The sequence below is a fragment of the Vidua chalybeata genome, chromosome 10, assembly GCF_026979565.1.
Source record: "Vidua chalybeata isolate OUT-0048 chromosome 10, bVidCha1 merged haplotype, whole genome shotgun sequence".
Lineage (NCBI taxonomy): Eukaryota > Metazoa > Chordata > Aves > Passeriformes > Viduidae > Vidua > Vidua chalybeata.
The window spans coordinates 14790494-14818486 of record NC_071539.1 but is presented as its reverse complement, the minus strand read 5'-3'; the positions used below and the strand labels follow the sequence as shown (position 1 = coordinate 14818486).

The window sequence follows — 27993 nt, the reverse complement described above, 5'->3', positions numbered from 1 at the left end:
TGATTTACTGACTTCCATGTAAGGAAAATCAGACCCTTAATCAGCAAGGAAATGTAGTGTCAGTTACAATGTGCAAGGCCCAAACCATCAAAAACATGTAAATGATCAAAAAACAGTTTCTGTATTTAGCTGCACCACTTTATAAATAATTAATAACTAGTTGATGGATGATTTAATCTTAAAATATTTTATTAAGCACTGATAATAATGCAGAAATCCATGTAATAAAACAACTTTAGAGAAAAAGCTAAGTTGAACTGAGTTGCTATAAATATTGCACTTAGAATTCTTATTTTACGTACAAAACTCCTTAAAAAAATTGGACAGTTATAAATTAACATCTTCCAAGTACTTGGAATTAGTATGTTTGAGATCAGGTGGCTGTGCTGCAAATCTTCGGCTGTCAGCCTTAGGGAGGGTCTGTTGTCATCTTGTACATGTAATGGATTCCACTTTGTGCCAGGTGTGCTTATGTGGACAGGAGGGAAGGAAGGGTCAGCATGGTCATACTGTTGGCAGTCAGTTGTAGTTCCATGACTTACGCTAAGGTAAAATGATTTTTCAAGACAGATGATAGAACACAGCTGCAGAGTTCAATTTTGACATGTTTTGTTTTTCAAGGCATTTAGGATCTTTGAGTTCTTAGTCTTAAAACTCATGACAAAGCTGTTGGGAAAGACTTTGCCTCTACCATCTTCTTCTACCTGGCCCATGATGATGTAGTTTAAACCTAGAAAGGAGAGAATGAGATTACAAGACAGAAATCTGGGACATCATTTGGTAAGTATAGTTCTTTACCTGTGGTTTCTGTTTGTTACCAATGCCTTCCAACATTTTTTCCTTCCTACCTGCAACATTTACTCCCTTACCCATCTTTGCCATGCTTGTTACACCACAAACTACAGTTATGTAAAAATCAAGCAGATACACAGCTAGGTGGGTACTACATATTTAAATATATATATAGGTGATAGTCTTTAAACATAGACTATCAAATGAGTCTGAGAGGCTCTAGAAGTACCCATCAGCACTGGATAACCTAACCACTGTCACCCAGGGTGGAATATGTCTCATTAATTTTGAATATTTGCCCTTAAGCAATAATGCTCTTAATTCTTTTCATTCCCTTTCCCTCCACAGAGATGTAAATATTTTCTAGATACATACAGAAGCATTCAGGCAAGGTGGACTTAATGAGTGGTAAGACCTGGCTCTGGACAATTCAATTGGATCTGCATATTTTTATGCCTTAGAAGGGTTGGGGATTTGCAAGGTCTTGGGCTGGAAGGAATGGTATCACAGGGATATAAACAGAAAAGTTCAGATATTATGTAATGGCTCTTAAATAATTCGTTGAGATTTAGGATGAGAAACAGAAGTGTGTGGTTTGGAGCCAGAAGTCTGCCTAAAAGGAGAGAGTTTGTTTCACCAAGGACATTATTATGTCTCCCTTTGTGTAGTTTTCAGATAACTAAAGGCAAAAGCTAATTTCTGATCATGGTTTTTCACTTTGTTACTGCCCACTTTGAGTTAATATGCTTAAGCACTGGTAGTATCTGGAATGATATCAGGGTTTTTTTGATACTTATTAAATTATTTTGACTGTTTCCTGCTATGGCTCCATTTATGTTCTTGTGTTCTACCTGTTTACTTCTGAGGCAAAGCTAAAAACAGTTTTATTTTTTACTTAGTTACTTAAATAAAAAATGCTCTACAACAGCTCTCAGGATTTCTTTTAACACCTTTACCACAATTAACTGGAATTTATAATGGTTGATCTCTGTATAATATTATTTAAGGTAGCTTTTAGCAGTACTGGCTGTTTGCAGACAGAAAGTGGGCTTAATACTATTTCTGTAAAGCTGTAAATACATTCAGGAGATACACAAGAGTGGAGCTTGATTTCTGCCATTTCCTGTGAGATACTGCTTTTCTAGGGTTAGCAGGCTGTTGTCTTTCCCTTCTCAACAACTCTGTATAAAAACTAGCTCCAAAATACATACATGTAAACACAAAATCTATCTCATCTTCATCTGAGAGATGAAGCTGAAAATCAGATTTTATCTTGCATCACATGGCTTTTAAAGAAAAAAGTTTTTCAGACTCCTGTGACCTACATGAGCCTAATCCTTTTGCAGTAAAACAGAAAAATGCAATAAACTCCTGGATTACTGGTTATTTAAAACTAATTTTAATTAAAACTATTTTAATACTAACTGCTGATTATATATAAAAAAAAGATCATTTTATTGATTTTTGTGGCCATATTTCAAATAGTAGTTTTAGTAACTGTTATCTCTTATAAACACACAAAGCAGTTATTACTGTGTACTTACCTCTCCTGATGAGAGGACACTGCTTACACATAACAAGAATCTTGGCACTCATATTCTTGCCAGCTTGTTGGATTGCTAAATTTCCCTCCTTATATACATTAATGATGGATATTGTTGCATGCAGACTGCCAGCCCGTGTTACTGTTGTGATTACAGTTCCAGTTATTACTAGAAGAAAAGACATTTGATATATTTGGTACACTTATTATTTTTAGACATAAATTTTGAGGCATCATAAAAACTTATTAAGTATATTAGTGCCTAATAAGGAAACAAACAGTACTGGGAACACTTACTAAAAATATGAGTATCACTGCTAATAACTAATTCACTACTGTCAAATTTTGGTGGCACCAAATATGAAATTGTTCTACAGTGTGTCAGTCTTGTGCAAGCCCAGTTCTCTGATTTCAATTAAACAGTACAATTTGATACTACTTTTAATGAGTCATTTTCAAATTGTGGAGAAGTTGAATTAAAACTCGTCTAGCCAAAATCTGAATTCCCAGCTCTCTGACACTCCCAGATGAGTAGCAGGGAATAGTTAATACCCTAAGAACTAGATTTTGATCTGTCTGAGGCCTGATACAAACTTACTTATTTCAGCTGAATATAGTTACATATTTCTAGGTACCATCATATCTCCCAATGACCTCTCAGTAGGAAAATCAAGATATTTTCTTTTCCCTAGGATGACTAAATTAACTGCTAAGCCATCTTTATTTATCAAAAGGAAATGGTAATTGGTATTAAAAATTTGGTTTCTTCTTAGGTCGTCTTTTTAATTCAGATATTCTATCCTAGGATAAATTTGATCCTCAATTATCAAGTATGTACAGCCAGATTTATTTTATAAAACTGCATAATCCACATTTTGGGATTTTGTAAATTTGTACATTATCTTCCTTTAATGCAGAGCTTTAAATTAAATAGAATGTTCCAGTTCAATCAAGAGAGAACTGTGGATGTTAAAGTGCCGGGTATTGCAGCTATATTTCTAGAAACAATAAAGTTAAATGCATTATGAAAGAGAAATAGTTATTATTTTCTAAAATCATAAATTCTGCAAATAAACTTCAAATAAATCATATTCTATGAACAACAGACTTCCTATTCCTACCTTAGGATATGCTTGCATTCACAGTAGCATATAAAGTATTTTTACTCTCACTCCTGTCACGGAAAAAACTGAAAAACGTCAAGTATTTGACAGAAGACAGGAGAGAAGAATGTGATTTGTTACTGTGATGCTAGAGGAAAAAACCAGGCTTTATATAGTATCATTTACCATGGGCCACAAGAGCTGGGGTGTGGTCAGTAAGAGGAGACCATTTATGGTTTGGGTTTTTTCCCTACCTGTTTCTTTGGTGTTGGACCAGCCTGTAGGGGCTGCAGGTTGGGAGGGGCTGGTGGTCAGGGCTGGAGGGGCTCCCTGAGTCCACCCTGCCTCAGGGTGCAGCCACAGCCTCCCTGCTGCTTGGGCACCATCAGGCAAAGCCGCCCTCGGACCCTCCAACTTCCTCAACTCTCATGGGATTAGCAGTGCAGTAGGAGAGAGTCAGCTTAAAATGAAAAAAGGCTGGTGGCAGGGAGTTTTCCCATCAAATTGCCAGGCATGTTTAGGGGATTAAAAAAAGACTGCAGTATTAATATGGGAAAATACCCTGACACATAACTGAATAGTTCCGTAGTGACAGTGCCATGCTAATACACCACAGACACCATTTTTCCTGATTTATGTCTGTGTACAGACAGCAGTGCTTGGAAGCTTCCATCCCTTCTGATTTCTTTTCAAAGCATTTTGGAAGTCTATACACTGTATTGTGGAACAGTCAGCAGGTGCAGCATAACATGTACTGGCTGGTTACAGAAAATGGAGATGACAATACAGTAACTGAATCAGTGAATCCTGGGGTTGTCTTACACTGTCATTTGCTTTTCAGATTGAGAAGGTATGTTTGTCTCAGATACCTGTGCAGTGCCTATTTCAGAATATCTCCAATGATATACTTAGTGAAACACAGTATCTATGTATCTAATGTCAGAAACATAGATAAGGTGATGTAAAATATTAGCCTATATATTAATGGTAACTTAGAACTACATCTGAGAAAGTTTCCCTGAGTCTAAAAAGACAGTAGAGAATGAATAAATAAAAAGAAGCTTCACTTCCTTACCAAAATTGCTTGAACAATAATTGCTTTCCAGAGTCCCACTCCTTTTACACTTCTGCTGGCAGAGGGCAACTGTAGGTTTCACAGCTTTTTGAAGAGCAAAAAGGAAATTGAAATTGAAATTAAGCATTTATTACAAATGAAAAGCACTATGTTCAAAAAAAGACAAGAAGAAAGAGGAATAATCCTGATGTATGCATGAACTAGACCAGGCATTTCAGGGGATGAGCACCACAGTAGCAATATTCCTTTTCTCTGCTGTCACCTCCAGTCATTGTCTTTTCAGGTGTCTCAGCTGTGTCTGTTCTAGTGGCCGGAGAGAATGGGATGTTACTCAAGATTTGTGTGGCATCTGAAGTCTGTCACTGCTGTTGCCATACAGCCCTAGCAGAACACCTGGAGTACCACAACATAATGTTACAGTAACACTTCTGAGAGAGGGGGTGGCCTTTTATTGGAAATTACTGTACTGTGATGAAAGGGATCAGAGTTCAAATTCCTGACCCTTTTATTCAATGAAATTTTTCACATAGCTTCATGTCAGGTAATGTTGCATAGTTTTTCTTGATGACATTTTGAAACAAGATGTTTGAAGTATGGATTTAACATTAGGGACTGACATTTCCTTTCTGAAATGGAATGCTTTGTTTATAAACAACTGAATACACTTGGCATCTTTTCCCTACTTGAGTGGATGCTCATAGTCTGTACATCATTCCATGTAACATCTTGGGATGCAGTACTTTAAGGTTTTTATGTCCCTTTCAAATTTGTTTGGAATTAGTCAGTGACATAGGTATTGGATACATGGAGGTGACACTGATAGATTTTTTTATAAACCTACAAATCCCTACATAACCTTATTTTCCAAGAAAAACTAAATTAGTTAGCTATTAGTTGTACTAGATACAAGTATCTTTGCAGTTTTTTACTTTAGAATGGAGCATTTTGCAAAAGTTTCATTCAGTCTCTATCTTTTGAATAAACATTCTGACTAATTTGCAATCAGTTTATACTTTTATACTTGTACTTCTTTTTAACTGAATAATTTTCCAAGTTTCTAAAAATGAACTAAATGATATTAAAATTACTTTGCCTTTAGTGCAATGGCCATGACTGTTAGAAGATCTGTACTTCTAAGTTTAAAGCTTAGGCTGCATAGTTTTTTGTTTATTTTGGGCTGGTTTGTTCCTTTTTCCTTCTCCAGTCTTCTTGATATTTGAGTCTTTAGAAAGTTAAATGCCTCCCACAAGGAAAAATGTTTTAAAGAACAAGTTACTGTGTCAATGTACAGGTCTGGCAAGTGCTTCCTATCTCAATGCTACACACAGCACACCAAAAATTAAGAATTTAATGTTCCTTGAGTCTTTCAAGTTAGTGTCCATAGTAGGAGGTTAGGAAATCCAGCAGGTAGATGAGTCCCAGGTGCATGCCAGCATGGTAGCTGCCAAAAATTTATCGAGATGCTCTGGTATTTCTAAATTTAAAACTAGGATTATGTGTTACAAAATAGTCTTGTTTGGTCCTTTTAGGGCACTTTTTTCTTCTTCTTTTTTTTTTTTTTTTTTTTCCCAGTTTAATAAATTTTGGTTGGTGACCAACTTTGCTATGACTTGTCAGCAGAGGCTGTCTATTGTTTGTAAGGTACAGAACTGAAATAAAAGTTCAGTTGCCTAACAGGTATTGGATTAATCTTCATTACTTTTACAAATATATTTATAGCATTTATTTATTTCTGCAAGTACTAATATTTGTATGTTACATAAAGACTGATGTAATTCTTTAAAGAGCCTGCTAAAGTTTAATATTTTATTCATGCCTGGAGTTCTGTGCAAGTTTAACCGGATCTGATTTGTAAGATAATGAGTCTCTTTGAACTGGACACTTCTGAATGCAAATGATTGCTCAGAAATGTAACTGAACTGTAGTGGTTTGGTTTGCTTTGGTTTGTTTTGAAGATCAGAAATGCCTACACTGTGCAAAACTGATCACACCTTGAGAGGACTTCTTTTTTCTGTCTGCCTGACAAGTCTTTTGAACGCTTTGCCTCTGTTGTCCTCTCTCAGTTTTTATTTTCTAACACTGATGCTGTCATAAACATTGATTTGGAGTTAATTGGTAAATTTCACCTCTCTTGCCTGTGCAAAACCCTGAACAGGGTTACTGACAGCCTGGGTTACTTGAGACCAAGTGTGTCAACCAACAAAGTCGTTAACAGGTGCTTGAGAGTGAATAAGAGCTGAATTATTTATTGTTAGAGTCACATCAGAATGATTTACAGGTCACTATGATTTCATTTTTTTAACATTTATTTTCATCTATTTTGAATACCTTCATTAGCAGGATTAAAGCACCACAGCTTCTTGGTTTCCTGCTGACAAGCCATTGTTGCCCTGATTTGTGATGTGTTTTAAGTACAAATCAGGTTATGTCTTGCAGAAACTTCATAAATAATTTGGTTTTCTGCTATAATTATATCTGAAATGCCTCACATTCAGGTTATAGAAATTCTAAGAATTTATCCCTACAGTATCTCGGTAATGAGGTATTTTTGGCAACACCTTCAAAGAAATCCAGCTCTGATCTTTCATGTTTGCTGTCTAGTCTTAAATACAAAAGGCAACTTCGTTTTGGTGAGACATATTTCTCTGTAAGTTCCAATCACTAAGTATTTTCAAATAAAAATTATTCTAGGAGAGTGTCATATTGACAGGGTGTTGACAGAACCTGAAGAGGGCTCAGTTGGCTTCCATACCAATTTTTCTTGATCTTAAAAACTATATGAAGAAAAATACAGTAAGATTTTTACATATCAACTTGTATAGAAGAAAGAGTTCATTTAAATAAAACTATCTCCCAAAATATTCAGAACTTTTTATTCAAAAGAAATTAGCTTCTCCATTCTTCTATGGAATGTGCTAGTTAACTGTCCAAAACTGAGAAGAGACAGGAAAATTCTCTCAGGTGGAGTAAGTTACTTTTACACTAAACTCTTGCCTGGATAGATTTCCTTTAATAAAGTTAAGTGTATTCTCCCTTGAGTATATTCCAGTACTCCCTTGAGTATATTAATTTTAATTAATTCCTTCAACATTTAAAATACTAACAAACTGTAAAACTTGAATTTTTAATATAATTTCTATTTTGTATTTCTGTAACTCTCTCCTTGTCCTGGAATAATTAATTTTTATAGGAAATGAAATAGAGCCAGTAAGACTTACTTGAAGTAGCAGGGACTGTTGTGGTTGTAGGCAGAGCTGTAGTTGTGGGTAACTTTTTTGGTCTAAATTTATAATGGCCAATAAAACCATCAGCTGTTAAGCTTAAATCAGATAAAAACTGAACGAGCAATTCATTTTTCTCAGACAGAATAGGCCTAAAATAGAAAACCAAAATAAAATATTTCCATTCTTTCACATGTCAAAGCCAAACAGCATTAATAACATTCTTTAAAAAAAAAAAAAAAACAACACTCCAGACTAATACTGAAAAGAATGTGATTCTTTGCTAGCATGTCACACACTGGTGTTTTGAGGATGAAACTCATTTCCATTAATCACCTAAAACTCTTGATTCCTGAAATTTATTTCAATATGAGTATTGTTAAATTCTTCCAGCGACTCCATTGCAAACTTCTCTTCCATGAAATGGAAGGGGTCAGATTAGGAAAGTGGGAAAATCCATTGAAGAAATCCTCAGTACACAGGGGAAGTAAGTAAATGTTTGTTTTGGTTTGTTTTTTTTTTTTTAATTTGGTTTTGTTTAGTGAAAAAGATATTGCACAATTGGAAGGGCTATGAAAATTTATGAAGTACTGGATTCTGCAACTCCTTAACAAATCCAGCAAAAATAAAATGTTTTTGGTTATTACTCCTGTGGGCTTACTTTTTGTCAATGATTAGATATTGATTACCCAGGACTTCTTCAAAACCCTTAATGAAGTCTTTGAAGTAAAAACTTGTCATTGTTTCCCTTTTTATTTGGCAAATTATCAGAAATCAGTTTACTCTGATGGCCAGGTGTGATATAACCAAAAGTAAGGGGCTGATTAACTGGAATTCTCTGGATTTACAGGTGGTTGCCCAGTTTAGATTTTCCTTGCTTTAGTATTGACACAGCCTGTGGATGTAAGAGGGCACTGATTATCAGCTGCCAAGAGCTTTGTTCTGCTTCCTGAACACCAGGACTACAAGGCCAAATCTGAAAAATCTGACTCAGTCTGTGTATCCTGCCTTTTTAAAAAGGGCTGAGAGGAAAATGAGTCAGATAAAGTGAGGAATGAGCCCAGGGGCTAGAGAGCTCAGCTGGATCCTTGTCCTTCAGTATCTACAATCAAAACACACACATTATGTTAATGTTCAGCTACATTACTATTGGTGCTACACCAATATCAGTAGCATTGGGGTTAGCAATGGTGTTGTTACACAGTGGTCTAATGAGGTTTGTGGGACAGGAGAGAAACATGGGCTGGAGCCAGGGTTAGTCATGGAGAGAGAGAAAATAGAGAAAACCTAGAGAGAGACAATTTCTACATGTTCAGTTGGAGGTACAAAACACTGCATTTAATTAAAAAATTAAAATCTTTTAGAAGCCTTGGACAGAACTGTTAGCAAAATGACACATAAGGGTAGTGAAGTTCACAACTAAAGGAAGTTACTTACGCTGGTGGACTGTCTCCACAGTACTTCCCAATTCTTTTAGCATCATTGATTTCCCCACCATTAAACACTGCCACGTAGTCATATCTGCAGTAGTTGTCTCTCTCCACATCAAACTTCTCAAACTTTAACTCTATTAGCTAAAGGGAAAATGGAAATAAGTCATTTAGATTTTGACATGCAGAATTTATTAATACTTCTTGTAGTAACTGACATCTTCATATGAAGTACTATTTAATTTTTCTTTTGAAAAAGGAAAATTCTTTAATCCACTTCATTGTAAAGTATTTTAATCCACATGACCTCTCCAATGAATAGTTCAGTGTATGACTCTAATATTCTGTAAAACATTTTCTTCTCAAATGTCTGCAAGTAACTTCTGATAAAATTATTTTCATGAGTGAATGTTAGTAGGTGTTAGGTGTTACAATGCTCTTAAAATAACTACAGCAAGTGTAAGCAACAGAAAAGGAGCTTTTAACTTGATCTGAGGCATTTCACGGACTTCATTAACAGCAGGGCCTAAATCACTGGTTGCCAATGCTGTGTATACTTGATGCAGAATTAAAAACATGAGAAATTAAAATGTTGACAGAAAGAAAATTAGCAAATAGTAAGACTAAACCCAAGAGAAAGTAAGTATTTAAAACAACAGTGTTTTCATGTCAGATTTCCATAACTGTTGAGGCTTTACGAGTCATAAATGTGAACTAGTATCATACTGGTATTTCCAGTACTTATGCTATTATCTCCAAAGACTTTTATTTATGGAATTTTCTACTTAAGGAAAAACAAAACAATGTACAAGGAAACAGAAATGGAATCTACTAATCTGAAATGAAGTCCTGCAGAATGACTCTGTCAGTCGTGTGTGGCAAGGAAGGGAAGCACAATCTAACTGCTGCATGGAAACAGAGGTAATATATGCATTTAGGTTGCTTCTTTAGATGAATCACAGCAGTATTTAAATCACCTTCCCATAAATAGCACAAATAAGGCTTGAATGACAAGACTGATTTATGCTGATTGTAGATCAACCTTTATAAAGATCTGACTCAAAGATGGTATTAAATCTTCTAAGATTGTATAAAGAAAAAGAAGTATTTTTTTTTATTTGATGTACTTTTTTTGATTACTGACATAGTAAAAGTTATCTTTTTCTACATTCATAGTAATGATAGCCTGTTATCAGCTGATGTCTTAGGTGTGCTTGGATATAGTTTTGCACTATTAAGATGTTTAAGGCATAATTTTGTTAATTTTGTTTCCCATTAAGTATGAGTAACCTTGGGGGACTTGATTTCAGAGATGACTAACAGGCTTGTTTCAAAACCCCCAGTATCATGATGAAAAAGTGCACTTTAAATGGAATACCCATGTGAATAACATGCTTGTGATCAAAAAAGATGGTATAGAAAGAAGTAATGCAACTGGGAATAGAAATGCTATATTTTTCCATAGCAGGCAAAACAGCAGGCCATAATATCTACTTCACTATTGTTCAATAAGTGCACTTTGCACTAATAAGTATTTCATGACAGAATAGAAGCTCTTCATGATCAGGAGAAGCTCCTTCATCTTCTGTAATAAATTAAGTGATTATTGGTTTCTATTTGAAGCAACAAAACAAGAGTGCCTTGTTTTATTGCTTACATGCTTATGAAAGGGAAATAGAGACGACACCTAAATTCTGGCAGATGGAAGACTGGGGAGCTTTTTCTGTTCACTTGAAGAGAGATGCTTATTCACTACTTAATGGAAAATGGCACTGTCAAAATTCTGCCATTTTTCCATGCAAACAAGCACTGTTGCAGTACATGAATAATATATATTTGGAAACAGGTAGATTTGTGGAATAGAATCATCAAAAGGCACAGGATATAATGCCCTTATTTTGATGCTGATATAGCCTTTCTCAAATCTTCTCTATGAGCTTAGGAAAAGTTCTTAGGCTTATCTAGAGACATTTGGAAAGAACCAAAGTAATCTGCACTTTACAGATAAGGGTTTAAAAATCACTGCCTATCTATAGGATTGTTAAATGGCCTGTATCTAGCAAACAAGGAACGTGCATTAAAAAGGAACACAGGAAAGACTAAGCTGACATACTGCTTCAGTTCAAGGAAGGAACTGTCTTGGTAAATGTAAAAGTAGGAAAGATCAGAAGAATATATTTATCTGGGGCAGCTTTTTTTTTTATTTCAAGGATTAGTCATGAGCGGAAGATGAAGAGGAAAGTCATCTTTATATGCAAATGAATTTAAAAAGCTGAATGTGGCAAGAAAAGCAACCTACCAAACATGCTTGTCAACCAAAACATTCAATCATTGTAGACCTCCTGCTAAGATACAGAGCAGATGGCTCAGCAGCAACCAGAAAATGTGCAGCTAGGATTGAGATTTGCCCTACAGTGTAGAGAACACACTTGTGTTTGCCATGCCTGGCACAAGAGCCCTTTCAGTCTGCTGTCACATCTCCTCAGCTCCTAATGAAGTGGTAACATATGCTCTCATGGCATCTGGCTAATTAAGCAAGCATGTTATGTGATGGAGCCTTCAAAATATGAAATAGAACAAACTGCTTTTATTAAATTCAATCGGCTCTACCTGGGTAGCTCAATAGTAAACTGCAGCAACACCAAAAATGCTCAAACACTGTTAGACTTAAATGTAGCATTGGTCATCATCATGTTTGGTGCTGAGATGATCACATGCCCTGACTTCATTTGCGTGGTATTTTTTGAATTAAGAAAATAATGTTTAAACCCTCCTTGGCTTAAAAGCCTCAGCAGTCGCAGATGCTTTACTGGGTTTCACTTAGGGGGGTGCACCAGCGCGAGGCCCCGCAGAGGAAGCACAGGAGTCGCGGGGGCAGCAGGGGAGAGGAAGGTGGGAGGGCCGGAGCGCGGCTGTGCCGGTGCTCGCTGTCCCTGCCCGGCCCGGTGCTCGCTGTCCCTGCCCGGCCCGGTGCTCGCTGTCCCTGCCCGGCCCGGTGCTCGCTGTCCCTGCCCGGCCCGTGGGGCCGCCAGGCGCCATCGCAGTGTCCCGGGCCAGCGTGGGGACACCGCCCGCTCTGAGGCGTTGGTCCCTGCGGGCGCTGGAAGCTGAGCTGTGCCAGCAGGGCCACGGCAGCGCCTTACCTGGTTCTTCGGGGCCACGATGTGCCAGGAGCAGGTGACTCCCGCGGGGTAGTCCCGCTCTGGCCAGTTGGGCGTGTGGAAGGAGCCCGACGGCTTCTCCAGGCGTCCCCCGCAGTACTGGTCCCCTGCGAAGCAGCACAGCGCGGGCCCTGAGCTCCGCTGGGGCGCGGCAGGCCGCGCTGAGGGGCCTCCGCCACAGCCCCACAGACACGGCCGAGCCCTCCGCCCCAGCTGGGGGCACCTCTGGGAAAACACAGCTAATAAACGGCAGCAAAACACAGAGGGAGAAGCGTTCCTGCAAACACTGGGTCGGGAGGAGGAGGAGAAGCCGCAGGTACTGCAGGAGCCACCCCTGCAGCCCATGGGGCAGCGATGGTGGGGCCAACAGGCACTCCCAAAGGAACTGCAGCCTGTGCAGTGCTCTTGAAGGAGAGGGGTCTTTTTCGTCCATATCTCCTGCCCTCAGTTCCAAATTAAAAACTCCATCAGGTATGTAATCCTCATTTACAATATTACTCAGAACCGTCTCATTAAATCAGCTCTATCCGGTCACAGTTATTTAGTATCTCTTTCAAGAAGTTGTCAATACAAGGTTACAACTGTGGAAGGCCTGATAAATTCTTCGGCCTTCACTGCCTCTGCCCAACAGTCTAGTCTGGTATCATACCAATAGCAAAAGCCTTGAAAAAGAGTCACTAACTAGGGCAATACCATCTCCCTGTGACCTCCCAGCCTCTCACTGTTCATACTCTTCCCAAGCACCAGGCAATGCCTTTATGTTTAGTAATACCTGATGAATTTTGCTTTGATATGTTTTTGTAAGTGATTTTAAACTAGGACAGAAACAGACAATCCACAATATCCCCTGGTACACAGGCCACAGAGGAAAATCACCCTCTCCTTTCCTTTGAGCACCCTGAGCAGCCATTTGCTCATCTGGTTTTTATATTGAAAGAGATGGACTGAGGTCCCAGTCACTTTTTTCACACCAGTCATGACTTCAAAGCCCTCTCCTACAGTCCCTTTGACTTTCTCTTTTCCAGCATGAAGAAGTTCATGCTGTGCAGTTGATCTATGTGTATGTGATGTTCTTTTAACTCTGTCATACTTGTTGTCTGATTCCTTCCAATAATTTGATCATATTCAGTTCTGAGATGGGAACATCAGAAAGGCACACTTTATTCAAGATATACATGCATTATGGATTTATAATGGCGGGGTTTTTTTATGTTATTGTTTGGTCTTTATTTTATTTTCTGAAAATTTTTACATTTCTGTTTCTCTTTCTGATACCTATTAAGCACTGGATTGATGCTCAACTACAGTTTTCATAAATTATCATCTTTAAACCTAACATCTCATTCCAAAACAGTAAGAGTCAATTCAGAACCTGCTGTACTGTAGACAACATTTATCTGTACTGAATTTCATTTCCCCTTTTAATGGCTAGCTATTACCAGTTTACTACTAGATACAGTTCTTCCACTACTCTTACACTTGTCAGCCTTTCTCCTTACTACTTGATGAACTAAGATGACTGAATAGTTACACTTTGCTATTTGCTAAGCAAGGTAATTAATAAATATGTTGAATAGCACAATCCTTAATATCTCTGGCACCACATCTTTTTAAGCATTAACGTGGCTCTGGATGGAGCTGAGTTATATTTGTCTTCAGCACACATATAATGGTTAATTACCTCTTTCGTGTGGTTCTGCTGCAGAAAACTTTGCAATGAATCCACTTCCAGCAGTATTAGCATCTGAAGTCATCTGCACCAACATTTTATTGCTGCTGGATACCAGGGCACCTGGTTTCACAGTGCCACAGAACCTGCCGATGCGCTGTCCATTGGCGTGGCCACTGTATATATCCACAAAATCATACCGGCACAGATTGTCGCTTTCCAGGTCTAAATACCGAAAGGAAAGAACCACCACTTTTCCCTCTGGGACCTGCGGAGAGAGGGAAGGAGGGAGACATGCATCTGGAGGTGTGACCACATATCTATTGGATCCCACTGTTTGCATGACTGTTTTCATACCCTTCACCTTCTCTCAGATGAGCTCTTTTTGTCAACTATATTCCAGGCAAAGCAGTTTTAAAGTAACGAAAGGACCAATCCTTAATACAAAGCTCTGACCATCTCTTGCCATTATCTAATTTCTGATCCAGAGTATCTGCTAGTCAGGCTCATGCAGTTAATCATAAACCAGTTCAGCTTGGTGTGTTTCTCTTTTTTTTCTGCTCAAAGTGTGGAATCAGCCATGCAGCTCCCTGTCACTAAGCAAGGTGAGAAGAATGAGATTAATATGAAAAAAAAATGCAACAAGCGATTTACCATTAAAAAAATGAAATGGCCTCTCTTTCTGCTTTGTGTTACCAAGTTTCCTAGTTTGATGGAGTTTTTTAATTTACTGACATACATCTTACATTTATAAATGAAATTGGAAACTTTATGGCTAACACTGTACAACCCGAATATTTACTTACTGGAGTGGCTGCAGTGAAAGAATTATATTTGGAAGACACTGTAAAACTATAAACAGAGAATTCAAAAGAACTACTAGTGGGTGTCCTCAAAATAGAAGAGAGTTTTGTTTTCTGAAACATCTGAGGAAACATAAGACAAGGCAAATCTTCTTACATGTCTGCATCTGTGGACATTGCAAAAGAGACAAGAGTACAGAGAAGGATGTAAATTAAGACAGCATAATAGTTTACAAGGAGGAGAACATTTCCTGGGACACAGATACAAGCTTTAAAGAGAAAAATCAGCATACTGAGAACTGAAAACTATTCTAATAAAGCACTTAATGCTGTGTAACAGAACTGAAGAAGGGAAAGAGTATTTTAAAGTATAGAGAGACCCTAGACAGGCAACTGTAATTATCTGCATTCAATCCATATCATAGTAGAGTGGTTAGCTATTAAAATAATTGCAGCTGTTCTGCTTTACCGAGACACTACTATAATTTTCTGCTTTAAACATACACTTAATATATCTGCATTAAGTTCATATTTAAGCCATGTTATTTAAGAGTTCATGCATTTTTTTCATTCCTTAACAGTGACTCATTTTAAAACACTGGTTTGAAATAAACTAAAAGTAAACTGTTCCTATATGAAATTGTCAAACTGTTTTAACATTGAGTCTCAACAGTTAAAAATTGCTTGTCAAGTATAGATGGAAGTGCTGTAAATGGAAGTGACTGCTTTAGCCCAGAAGATACTGATAGAGGCAGCAGCTCCAGATGTACTGAAAAATGTGTTGTAGGTGTGTTTAGGTTACTCTTTCATGTGGCTGCTTTTATGTCCAGTGCTGATACTGATCCTGCAGCAGGACAGACTTCTGCTTGAGCTGTTCTCAGCTGCCCAGGGTCTATGTGCACACTTCCTGACCAGCTCCACTGCAGTTCCTGCTGCTGGTTTCAGAGAATTTTCCTTTTAAGTTCAAAGTTCTCTCAAAAATGCATTCAGGGCCCCTGTGCTGATACATATCACTGCTACTACTACAAAACCACAACTCGCCTAATCTTGAATTTATTCCTTGAATCACTGCTCTCATATCTAAATCTCTTATTGCATTCACTTGTCTTCTGGTCTGAATCACTAAGGAGCATTAAGGCGTGGTCATTTTAACATAAAATGAGCTAAAATGAATTTGGTATTCCTGCCAGAAGACCTGAATATTATTTATGGTTGTACTACAAAAGTCTGTGTGACTGGACAAGTCAATTCAGAAATGCTGACAGTAAAATTAGTTAGATAAAGTCAAATTTAGGCAGTTAGATGACAGAAGCCTTTTTTCCAGAAGTATGTATGTTAAATAACATATGCTCTTTTGGAGTGGAACAGTCATTTTCATAAGTTTCTACAGCTGGTACGACAGGATGCAAATGGGGCGACCGTTAAAGGTTATCATGTTTTAAAATAAACTATCATGCCTACAGTTAAGTTTGCCCAGCATATTCTACAACAATGTTTTGCAGCTTTGGCTAAAACTTGCCCATCTTTAAGATATTTCCCCTTTTCCTTCCCCTTTTTGGAAAGCTGAGCAGAAGTTGCTCTAGAATATTAGATTAAACAGTTTTATCAATGCTTATGAGATTTTTCCCTATTTTCTCTGCCTGAATTGCTTCTTTGAATATACCTGCTGTCTCCCAGAGTTTGAAGAAGGAAGTGTAAATGTGAGAGGTGGCTGGTTCTGGGGTAAAAAAGGGTCTTTTTGCTGTCCTTGCAGAATTGCATTCAGATTTGGCCAAGTGGTTAGCGCTTAGTAATGCTGATGGTGCTCACTGACAGCTTTGTTCCAAGAGTGCACTGACCCAGCCCTGCTCTACTCACACCAGCCCCAAGGCACTCACTCCTGCCCCTGGACATGCCACTCTCTCCTGCTGTCCCACGGGGACAGAAGGAAACAGGACATGGGACAGACCCCTGGGCTGGAGGGAGAGGATGCTGGCAAAGCTGCCAAACCCCAAACTGCAGTCAGCCATTCACTCAAGTCTTAGGTTTTGTGGTTCATGGTATCAGTCATTCTGTGCAGTGTTCTGCTTCCTTCTCCTCTCGCCACCACTGGCTATACTATACCATACTATACTATATATACCATACCATACCATACTATTCTATACTATACTTTCTAATTATATTTCATTGTAGCTTTTAATCTCTGCTTCTGTCAGTTTAGTCTATTTGACTAAACAAGATCTAACAGACTTGGTCAAGACTGTTCCCCATAGATGTACTGACTTCTGTTTCATGACAGTCTGTAAAAAAATGTGGAGGAAAAACTCAGCCACATGGTCATGAATGTTTAACATGGAGCCTGCTGCAGTTTGTAGTTGTCAGAATAATCCTTGCTCATGTTTAGCTGAATTTGGTGAGGTAAGTAATTTACAGAAATGTGGCAGGCCCTTAATTACAGTCACTACTTACTGCTATTACTTTTATTTTAAAAATATACTTCCTTATTAAAATATTTCTCATTCACAAAAATTTGTTCCAGTATGTTAAATCAGTTAAAATTTTGTGGTCTGAGTAGATGACAATCAGAAGTGCAGAGGATGGTGGTTTCACATTCTGGCAGCAGCTGTTCCAGTTTGCAGCTACTCCCAAGAAATCTTGTGCTAAATACAGGCTTCTTTGCAAAACTGTACTTTTCTTTGATTTCTACCATTTCGCTTCTTTAAATGTTGAGAACTAATGTGCTAAAATCTGCCAATGATTATCCCAGGACATTTAAAATATTGTTCCATGGGAAACACGGGGGAGCAAGCAAAGGCCAGCATGACTCAGTATTGTTTACTTTGAGCCACATCTGAGCCTGATGCAGTAAGATGGGATACCTCAGAGGAAGAACTGGAAGGAATTCAGCTCTTAGTTGAAAAGGAAAAAAAAAAAAAAAAAACAAAGCGGGAGGAGTCAAAGGAAGAATGATGTGATGCTTCCTCTGCAGGGTGTGCCTTATTTTTGTTTTATCCATCCAGCTGGTATCTTTCAACAACAGAGGCACCTCATCCTCTGCCTTTCCTTGTCAGAGAGGGCAACTGATCCATACTCACTCTCTGCTTCCCTTCTTATTTTAACTCTATGAACTTCTCTAGGTTCAAAAATTATGATGCTAAACTAATGCAAAGGATGCCTTACTCCTATGGAAGGCTAAAGAAATTTTTAGAGGGAGTTTTTGTAGAGCATAATTCCCTAAAATAATTTTGTAGATTACTAACCTCTTCAAAAGGGCATGATTATTCCATATATACAACACACCTCAAAATAAGGTCTTGAGATTGTTTTTGGTTATCATTCATTGCAGATATTTCATATTATGTTAATCAAAGTTCAGTTACCTTTAAAGTAGTGAAGCTGTTTTTCTGTTGTTGTTCTGACTGAATACAAAGCCCTCTTCATCAGCATTGCATGGTTTAGACTATTTACTTTGAAAATAATCTTCCTGAGGGAGGAAACCCCTTAAATGCCAACTTTCATAAATATATTTTGTCTAACTTTTAAACATTTATTGTGTTGAATATATTTTGATATATGTTTAATACAAAAATGCTGATAGTATGTTTTGCTATAGCAGTCCCAGGTAGAGTTGAAAAATACATCAGCTATCTCCAAGCCAAATGTATTGTTCTTCTCTACTGAGAATGAATGTGGAAGTTATTTGGAGTTACATCCTGGGAAGAACCATGATTTCTGCCTAGTTGCTTGTTCTCTGTCTCCATCTCCAATTTGAAAAATTTGTATTAGCTTGCACTTCCTGACAAGGGCACTAGATTCTGTTCATCTTTTTCTTTTCTGGCAATACAACCAATGTGTAAAGACCTGTGTTCTACTGGAAGGGCAGTTTTACAATGACATAGGAAAATGAATGCTTAAAACATAGAAAAAATGGTTTAAAATATTCTGCTCCCTCAGGGCAGATTCCCAACTGCCCTGATAAGTAAATTTTTCAAACTTTGCTTATTGTCAGCAAACCTGCTGGAACACAGCTCCTGAACCTACAAAAACATAACCTTACATAACTCTGACAGTTTTCAGTATTATTGTTGCACATAAAGTTGTTGGAGTTTTATGGGAACTAAGCAGTCTGCCAGAAAAACATGGGACAGCAGTCCAGACTCTCGAACTATGTGACACATTTATGTGAGGTGATGGCCAAGAAGGATTACAGAGTATTAAAAGTAAGTGTAAATGACATATTTCAGATAAAGCTATATACATTACTATAGGAAAGGAAATAGCTGTACAAATGACTTCTTAGCAAAGCCAGTGAGAAGCTGCTGGGTAGTCTGCCAAGGCTGTAATAGAACCACAAGCATGTGCTGAACACTTCTTAGAGCTCTTAGAATAGAGAAGCTGTTTTCTTTAGCCAGCTGAAAAAGTCCCAGTCTCTTGAAATAACAGAACCATAATTGAGTTAGACTCTTCCAGCTTTAGAAAACTAGTTGGAAAGATTTCAGATGATACCTGAATGCTGCATTGCTTTATCTGTATTACCTGTAATGTTTTCTAAACCTATTTTCCTCTAAAGAATGAATTAGCTCTCATTCTGCCTTTCTTTCTGCATTTCTTGTGCAGCTGATGAGATCCTGTAGTTGAGAAAACAAGAGCTTCATGCTTCTTGTGACCCAGACACAAAGTGAATCAATGTCTCTATCAGTCTTGCAGACTTGTCAGATCCTGCATTAGCAGAGTGTTTTCAGGAAGGTGTTCACAGCCCTTGGCTAAAACGGACAGGCAAATGTCTTAGTCACTTTCTAAGACCTGATGCTAAATGAGGAAGACTAACAGTAACTACAGAGTATTTCTTCATGGCAGTATAACTGGCTTTCTTATTTGGGTGCTATTGCAAGCTATTCTGAGCCTCAGCAATATTTGATGAAAGGATTTTGTTGTATAATTCAGGCTAACCAGACCCTTGAGTGTACCACTTTGCCACAGTTTGGTAAACCATGGTCTTTTTAAAGAGAGTACAGCCTTAATCTTGCAGGTTTATTAGTCCTTGCCTTCCCTACATCCCTCCTGCACACCCAAAAGGCATAGAGCATTCTAGAGTTGATGAAGGAAAAGAAATCAGCTTGGCTTAGTGAACATAATTGTTTCATAAAACAGGCATTAAATGGGCTGAGGGCACAAGCAAGCCTGGACTACTCCAGTTGTGCAGACCTTCTCTGGCTTTGGGCAAACTACAGAGGACAAGCAGGATGCAGTCAAATGGCAGCACAGCAGAAAACTGGGAGGCAGGGTGATAATGAAGTGACATCAAGCCATCAAGTTCCTCCCATTGTCAAGAAAGCTCAAGTGCAGACACAGCTCTGCTACAGCTTTGTAGTAATGCTTCTCACCATGCCCAGGCTCACCTGGATGTTGGCATCTTGTTAGCAACAGCCACATAAAGCCTGCAATTAAACCACTCTGTATAAACTTTCTAAGTACAATAATTTGTTCTCTTCTCCCTCTGCCTTCCATATATGAAGGGCAGATACATGGCATGATTCAGTAATTGCTTCTTTAGTGCTGCCTCCATTTGTTATCTAAGTTTTTTAGTGGAAAAAACTTCATGCTGTTATAAGCAAAATTATTATTTCCCTCCAGATTAAATTTTGAACTTTTGAATATCTAATACTGAGTTATACTGGTAAACTAACTTTGTATGTTTTTCCCTTTAATTTAAGGCATGCGTGTATGATTCCAAATGCAATTTGCATCTGCTCTTCAGATTGCAAGGTGGGCTATGCTGATTGCTGTCACCTCAGCCCCTCGATAGCAAGGAAGCAAGTTTATGGGCATGCACCATGTTTCACATCCTCTTCTGGATGAGGTCAGACACAGATCAAAGGTAACCTCTAACTAGACCCCAATAATAACACAACAGAAAGGTGCAGAAAGCATCTCTGCAGCTTCACTGGGATCTTTCAGATACAACTATTAAAATCACATCAATCATTTGGTACGAGAGTTGTTTTAAACTGAACATTGTAAACAGATCAATGTCTCCTGCTTTGCGTCAGCATCTCTATAGAAGCAGGAAACAATTATCCTGTGACATCCTATTCTCCTGCCAACACCTAGCCTGTGATGCAGTCTTTTAACTGAAGTTGTCTTTAGTGATCCTGTCAACAGACAGACTAACTTATTTTTTAATGCCTTCTAATTTTTACTATAGGCCCAAATGTCAGAAGAGTTCTTGGTGAACTGTGTCTAAAAAAGAGAGAAAATTTGGTGGGCAGTTTCAGAGGGTTTAATTTGTGCAGATGTGAGGAAGAGTAATCATTCACTCACATCCCCTTCTCTGAGTCTGTGGATAAGGACATCCAAAACAGGAGTATTTAGTCCTAGTTGTTTCATGGAATCTGTTGTCCATGAATATATAATCTCTGCCCTACAGTCTCATTTCAGCATCAAAATATCAATGGTACCATATGGTTCCATTTCACATAGTCACTTATAAATGTAACAACACTTCCCTACTGCTGTCAGCCTGCTGTATGACAGACTCCAGATGTCCTGGCTGGCAGAACACTGCTAGCAGCACACTTCAAGCAAACCTGCCTGAATTTTTTTGGGTTTGATTGAAACTTTTTTATATGTCTTCTTGCCAAGAAATTTTGCTTTTCATACTCGCCACCTCAAATCTTTTCTTTGATAGAACTCACTATTGCTTTCCACAGTGACAGAAGGGGAGATGTTTGCTCGTGAGTGGGCTCATTTAAAACAATTAGAGGTGCATCAGGGAAGTCAATGAAAATTTGCTTCTGACATGAGGCAAAGCCAGTTCTGTTTCAGCCACTATTGTCATACTATATCAACCCTAAAAGGCTCCAGATAGTTGAGCTACTTTGAGTTACTGACTTCATTACTGCACATGTTACCCCATGTAAAACACAGTTTAACAACAAATAGCTGTTCATTGTCTTCAGCACTGATTTTGTGGTATTAAAAATTCTTACGGTGATTTTCCAAGTACATTTGCTGTTTGGTGGGTAGACGCCAGGAAATCCTTCACTCCCAATAAACCCTGATTCTCCAGATACAACTCCTCCACATGTAAATGTAGGCCTGGGAATAATAGAAGAAAAAAATTTCATTTATTCTTTGTATAAGAGGCACAAACTGTCTCAACAGCTTAAATATTTAAAGCCATTGCTAACATGGAACATGTTTAATTATTTACATAAAATCACTATTGACATAGAATGTGCAATTTAATATGCGAACTTAGGTGTAGAAAGAATTAACTACTTAGGCCTTAATTCTGCCTAGGCACAGACTGTTATCCTTCCCTCCTTTTTTACTTCCTAAGATCAGCGGTGTGCCAATGTGACATATCATTCCAAATTGCTATTATAATGGAAAAATAATTATTTAAAAGTCTTTAGCAAAGCCTTTTATAGTACATATAATAATAGTTAAAATAGCACTGATATAAAAATTACTTCTCATTCCTTTCTATGCTTTGAATTTATATGTTTTAATCAAGGAAGTCTCTGGTACTTTTTTGTACCTCAGTAGCACAACCCACTCTGTGCTGAGTCCCGCTCCTGGTGCTGAGCCCTGTGGCCCAGCTGTGCTCAGGGCTCAGCTCAGGAGCTGGCGCCAGCTCCGGACACGCTGCACGGACACGCGAGAAACCCTGGAAAACCTGTGTGGAACCGCTGCTACTGCTGAGGACAGGAGGGTGAGCGAACTCCCTGCCAAGCTTTAGACACCGGGATGCCTCACCCTATTATACTGTTATGTTAGAGAGGTTACAGATTAGCCGGCATCGGGCTGCTCTCGTAGGGTCCCGGGCTCCGTGGGAAATGCTCCTGCCTTGATGCAGTCACGGGCACTGAAACACCCGCGCACCCCACGGAGGCACGGTGGGAACACGACTGCGGGGGACGAAGGGAGGGGAGGGGACGCGGGACCTGCGCGGGGACAGAGGAGCGCGGTACCTGTGCGGGAGGGTGGCGGGACGCGCCGCCGCCAGCAGCAGCAGAGGCGGCAGCAGCAGCGGGACGGCGGGCGGCATCTCAGGGCGGCAGCGGCGACTGGGGCAGGGCTGGGGCCGCGGAGCCGCTACTCCGACCGCCGCCTTCTCCTCCTGTGGCTGCCAGGGCCGGGGGAGGAGGCAAAGGCTTCTGCGGCCCTCCGCCCCCAGGGCAGGGGCCCGGGCAGGGCCGCCCTCTCTCCCGCGCGGGGTGCGGACGCTGCCCCGGGTGTGCCCGGCCCCGCCCCGGTGCCTCCCGGGGGCTGCGGGCTCGGCCCCGGACACCCCCGGCCCCGCGCACTTTGCGCCCGCGGGTGCTGCCCGGGCGCAGCGCCCCCACGTCCGCGGCCCCGCCCCGAGCCCGCAGCCCCCCGCGACGCCCCGCTGCCGTCCTCAGGTGGCACAGTGCGGGTGTTTGTCCCGAGCATGAATGAACTCAGTGTTACCGGCTGTGCAATCGTCTGCAGCTCCGCCAAAGCTTGAAAAATAGTAATGCTGCTTTGAAATTTCTTCTTTATTTAAATTCTAAAGTAAACTTGAAATGCTTCGTTTTGTTTACCAATGGGTAATCCTGACCCATTTAGTAGCCTTTTCACTCCGGCTGTGAAGGATACTCTTTAAAAGGCTGTGGCAGTGCATGCAGTGATGAACTCAATACTTGGGTGTTTTGCAGATTTTGGGCCAAAGTTGTTTGACTGAGAAAAGAAATTAAAAATTAAGTCAGTATTCTTATTTTGAACACAGTATTCTTATTGAACATGGCATTTCAAAAACACCACATTGTTAGTGCTATTGAACAACGACATACAGATTATCACACCAATGTGATAATTTATGTTCTGAGTATTGCTTTAAAAAGAACCTGTTCCTCTTACTGTTTTTAAGTACTTCTTCCCATATGTGCCTCTTGCAGAAGAAGGAGGCAAGTCTGTAGAAGTGTTCAGGCACAGGCAATTGAACAGACTTGAGGAACTAAACAGAAATTCTCCTGCATATAAGGCAAAATATAAGCCTATTCTCTTTTTTTTTTTTTTTTGGCTAATTTATTGAGCACTTAACAATCCTATTCCTGCAAAATACAAAGAAGAGTGGTCTCACTATCAACATTTTAAAGAAGCACTGTTGATCGGAGATGATGTTCTGAGGATCAAACAGGAAGTGGATGCTGCAGTTCAGCAGTCATGATACCAGTACTCTCCTTTCCACAGTGCTGGGCAAAGGAGGCAATAGACTAACCTGAATTCATGCTTGCTACATTTCCAAGAGGGATTTTGTGGGAGAAGAGGTAGAGCTGCTGTTGGAATGTCCCAGATCTTTGGATGCAGCCTGCAAGACGGCTGGCGAGTAAGAGGTGCCAGCAGTGTTCCTGTGTGCACAGAGGCACTGAAAGACAAGAAAAAGCAGAGGCTGGGGGCTGTGTGAGTTTGGCGAGGCCCAGGTTTTTAGGAATGCAGGTGTATTGGCAGCCAGGTGTGAGGGCTTGGCCTGAAGCCCTGAGGAGAGGCTGCCACACATCCCCCTAGTGGGACTGGAGGAAGGAGCAGGACACATCTAGGCAAGACCTGGTGCAGGGCTTGGGCAGGGAGTCCAGGTCACAAAAAGGGGGCTGTGGAAACAAAGATCATAACATTGTGAGAACAGAGACAATGTTTGGAGCTGAGTTGTGAACTGATTTTAAGTGACAGAAATGAGAAGTAAGAAAGCTAAAAAGGAGACATTTACTCACACCATGACCAATGACATGCTGGTTAGCAGCTAGAAGTTTAGCTGCTGCCACTAGGTATATTGGGTGTAGTCATGAAGGTATAATAATGCTATAATATATTATATTAGGTATAATATATTATAATGATAATAAAAATTGCTACATCTGGAAGTCTGTGTATGACAGAAAGTTGTATAATCCTCACTGCACAGACACATGAGTTCCTTGCTGCTCCTTTCTGTCAATGTGTTTTAATCTAGAGACGACCCTCTATTTTATAAGAATATTTCAGGCCTTATATCCACTGAACAGCTGTGCTCCATGCAAAACCACCACCAAAGGCTGTTAGATCCCATGGATTGCATGTTCGAGGACTCCTTTTGTATGTGGCTGCTGCAGATTTTGCCTCATCTAAAGGCAGTTTTAAACTTCTGAACAGTTAACACATTAACAGGTTCTGCATTGCCACCCAAGCATATCTACAGATCTGTGCAGCAACAGAGCAATTCCATCCAAGCATATCTACAGATCTGTGCAGCAACAGAGCAATTCCATCCAAGCATATCTACAGATCTGTGCAGCAACAGAGCAATTCAGGCCTCTTGAGCAAATTGAGGTGATGAACAGGCTGCTGGGAAAGCTCCCAGCCCATGCACAGTCCGTGCAGCCAAGCTCCTGCACCTATGCCACTCAGGAAAACAGCAACATCACTCCCTGGCACTGCCTGTCTGGGAACACACCCTAAATGTGTATTCCCTAAACACCCTGAATCTAGTGTGCTCAAGTACTTCTTTAGAGCCCACCATTAAATAGATTATGAATACCACAAGTAGTAAATGACAGACTATAAACAAGGCTCTCAAATTAAACTGCATTTACCAAATGTAAATGATGTTGCTAGAGAGAATTCACCCATGAACTAACCCAGAGATGTCTGGCTGGTTTCCATCAATGGCTGCAGAAGGAGCAGAAAAGTAAAAGGCCAGTAAGTAGTTACCCATAAATAAATGTGTTAGCACTGACATTAATCTGCAGCTGAATTATGATCTGTTAGGAACACAGAAACAGGAATGACCTTTCTTTTTTACCAAGCTCAGTCCTCTACTCTTGCAGGGAACCAAATAAAACAAACCATTTTATATACTGATGATATTTCATTTTCAAAGTCAGGAAGCTGCTCAATCAGCATCTGTTAGAGTCCCTGTCTTTTTGGGATAAAACCATGGAATGTACAGTTAGGAATTGTTTGTAGGTAGTGGATATAAATTCAGCTAGAAAAGTTTTAAGCTCAGCCCCAAAACATGGCAGACTTACAGTCTCATGCAATCTTAATTATTCTGCCTTGTGTATGTATTCTTTACATAAATGTATGAAGTTGCATAAGCAAAGTGTCTTTATTAATGTGGACAAAAGTTATCTAACTTTTTGACAGTTGACATTGCAGCAAAAGGTTTCTACAGTAGTTTCTTTTTGAAGGTAGAAAAAACCAATTTTCTGTCATGTGTCCCTGAGGTGACAGATCTTCAGGCTTGGAATGATGAATCTTTAGTGACAGACATTTAACATAGGAACTACAGAGCTAGTGCCATAGTAATTATAAAAAATGCCTGGTGTCACAGGGGTCGTTGCCTCTTGCAGCAGTCTGGCAGAAATGTCAGCCTGAGTGACCCCTCTTCCCCCACCAGCTGTTGCCAGCAGTCCTGGGCTCAGCTAGTGATGCTGGTGATCCAGGGGTGAGGGCTTCTCCCTATCAGTCACTGAAGAAAGATATTTTGTATACAAAGCTGACAAGAGACAAATTTCCTAATGAATGTCTGGCAAGTGAGACCTTGTCTGCCTGAAAATGAGACAACTACTGAAGTGGAAAGTGGAAACCTATTCCTGAAATGTAACCCTGTGTGACAGACTGTCCCTGAGATGTTCTTTTAAAAGACTGTGTAAATGTTGGTGCAAACCTCCGGTGCCTCATGTATCCCATATATATATATTCTTCCTGACACCTTCCCTGTGACAAAGTTAATCATAATGTTGCTGTGCAGCGGCAAAAGTGGCCTGATGACCTGACTGAACATGAAGCTTACTTTATGCTCCAGCTTTCAGGCTTCTCACCAAATCTTTTCTCTGTAGAAAGTTACCTGGACAAAATACCTTGCCATTTTGTACCATGGCAAAAGACCTTCCAGAACTCTCTTGGTGTTTCTGTACAGGTCCTGTTCAGCTGACACTGTGAAATTAATCTAAATTTACATAAATACTATCAACAACCACTCTTTATTTCATTTGAATCATAGAATGGTTTGAGTTAGCAGGGACCTTTAAAGGTCATCTAATCCAGCACCCCTGCAATGAGCAGGGCCTAGATCAGGTTGTTCAGAGCCCCACCCAATCTGACCTCAAATGTTTCCAGGGATGGGGCATCCACCACTTCTCTTGGTGTTGCCACCCTCATAATAAAAAAAAATTCTTTCCTCATATCTTCTCTGAGTTTAGACTCTTTTAATTTAAAACCATTACTCCTTGTCCTATTGCTACAGGCCCTATTAAAAAGTTTCACCTCATCTTTTTTATAAATCCCCTTCACTTATTGAAAGGCTGCAATAAGGCTGCTCTTGAGCCTTCTCCAGGCTAAACAACCCCAACTCTTTCAGTGCAGTCTTAAGTGCCAAGATCTTGATATTTTCCCTTCCAAAAGAACTTTGGTATTTCCTGCAATTGCAAGTTGTCCCTTTTCATAATAGCATTGGAAAACATGCAATAGAGAGGATTTATCCCTATTTTCTTGAGAATCCAAGCACCTAAAATGACTCTTGCAAACTGATATGCCCAGCCAGTTCCTAGGATTTCCAAATTTGCTTAGATCTGTAAGACAAAGAGTTATCCATATTACGCCTTCAACTGAATCTGCTACTTCACAGAAATAAAAATCTGCACAAGAATTGTCACTGGAAAACTTGCAGAGCCTCCACCCTTCCCCAGGCTGAAAATTTCACTCTTCTCTTTTTTTGTCTGTCAAGCTTTGCTCTTGGCTCATTTATCAAATGACAATATGGTTTCTGGCTTTATATAAAAAATGTCTGCGATGAGCCATAGACCTCTCCTCCCCTGGTTCTTCTGCTACTGAGATACCAAATGTAAATATAGTACTGACAGTATTCCCACAACTTAGGAATTTAGGAAATTATTAGGAACTAAGCTTACATTCTTTAATTAACTTCTTTTTGGTCTTTGCTAGTTTTACCTCAAGTAATGTCATATTTAATACAGTTCAAAACTTCATATTTCATTTTAGCATTTAGCAGAGACCAGACATGATGCATTTATCATTAAAGCAGTAGAGTTTTTCAGTATGGATTTTCTAAATTACCTTCTGGTGTTTCCATTTGTCAGTTTGGGTAATTCTAATATCAGTTTCTATTTGCCTCCTCTCTTTATAGGAATACAAACTGATATCAAATAATTATTTTTAAAAAATGTTTTACCTTCTATTGTTCAAAGTCA

The 27993-nt window shown here is 39.4% G+C and overlaps 2 protein-coding genes across 6 annotated transcripts in view; one reads left to right on the top strand and one right to left on the bottom strand.

Annotated features, from left to right (window-relative positions):
• Positions 1–172: 172 nt before the first annotated feature.
• Positions 173–22920, bottom strand: PCOLCE2 (procollagen C-endopeptidase enhancer 2). 2 transcript variants are annotated; one of them, XM_053951394.1, is made up of 9 exons: positions 22756–22920; positions 21769–21877; positions 14007–14262; positions 12308–12432; positions 9172–9308; positions 7732–7886; positions 4514–4597; positions 2337–2504; positions 173–730 (listed from the first exon to the last, which is right to left on the bottom strand). In XM_053951394.1, exons 1-9 carry the CDS (start codon positions 22830–22832, stop codon positions 594–596), a joined length of 1248 nt encoding a protein of 415 aa, XP_053807369.1. In that variant the 5' UTR covers positions 22833–22920; the 3' UTR covers positions 173–593. The 2 variants fall into 2 exon arrangements, with proteins under 2 accessions (XP_053807369.1, XP_053807370.1); XM_053951395.1 differs by lacking the exons at positions 21769–21877; positions 22756–22920 and adding an exon at positions 14801–15092.
• The window catches only part of LOC128792732 (uncharacterized), a 27768-nt gene continuing 12440 nt past the window's right edge, over positions 12666–27993 (top strand). For 3 of the 4 annotated variants that reach the window (XR_008432532.1, XR_008432530.1, XR_008432531.1), the window contains exons 1-2: positions 12666–12796; positions 20538–20657. Coding sequence is in view for 1 of the 4 variants with exons in the window: in XM_053951396.1 (XP_053807371.1) it covers positions 20614–20657 (44 nt within the window). In the remaining 3 variants the exon portion in view is untranslated. Of the gene's footprint in view, positions 12797–20493; positions 20658–27993 lie in introns of all 4 variants that reach the window. The other variant, XM_053951396.1, reaches the window with a different exon arrangement.

What these genes read in the sequence shown, in the direction of transcription:
- PCOLCE2 (XM_053951394.1), bottom strand. Translation starts at nt 22,832, where the DNA reads ATGCCGCCCGCCGTCCCGCTGCTGCTGCCGCCTCTGCTGCTGCTGGCG. An exon ending in CCCGCCACCCTCCCGCACAG is followed by an intron (nt 21,878 to 22,755) that starts GTACCGCGCTCC and finishes TATTATTCCCAG; the next exon opens with GCCTACATTTACATGTGGAG. An exon ending in TTATTGTTCAAGCAATTTTG is followed by an intron (nt 2,505 to 4,513) that starts GTAAGGAAGTGA and finishes CTTTTCTTCTAG; the next exon opens with TAATAACTGGAACTGTAATC.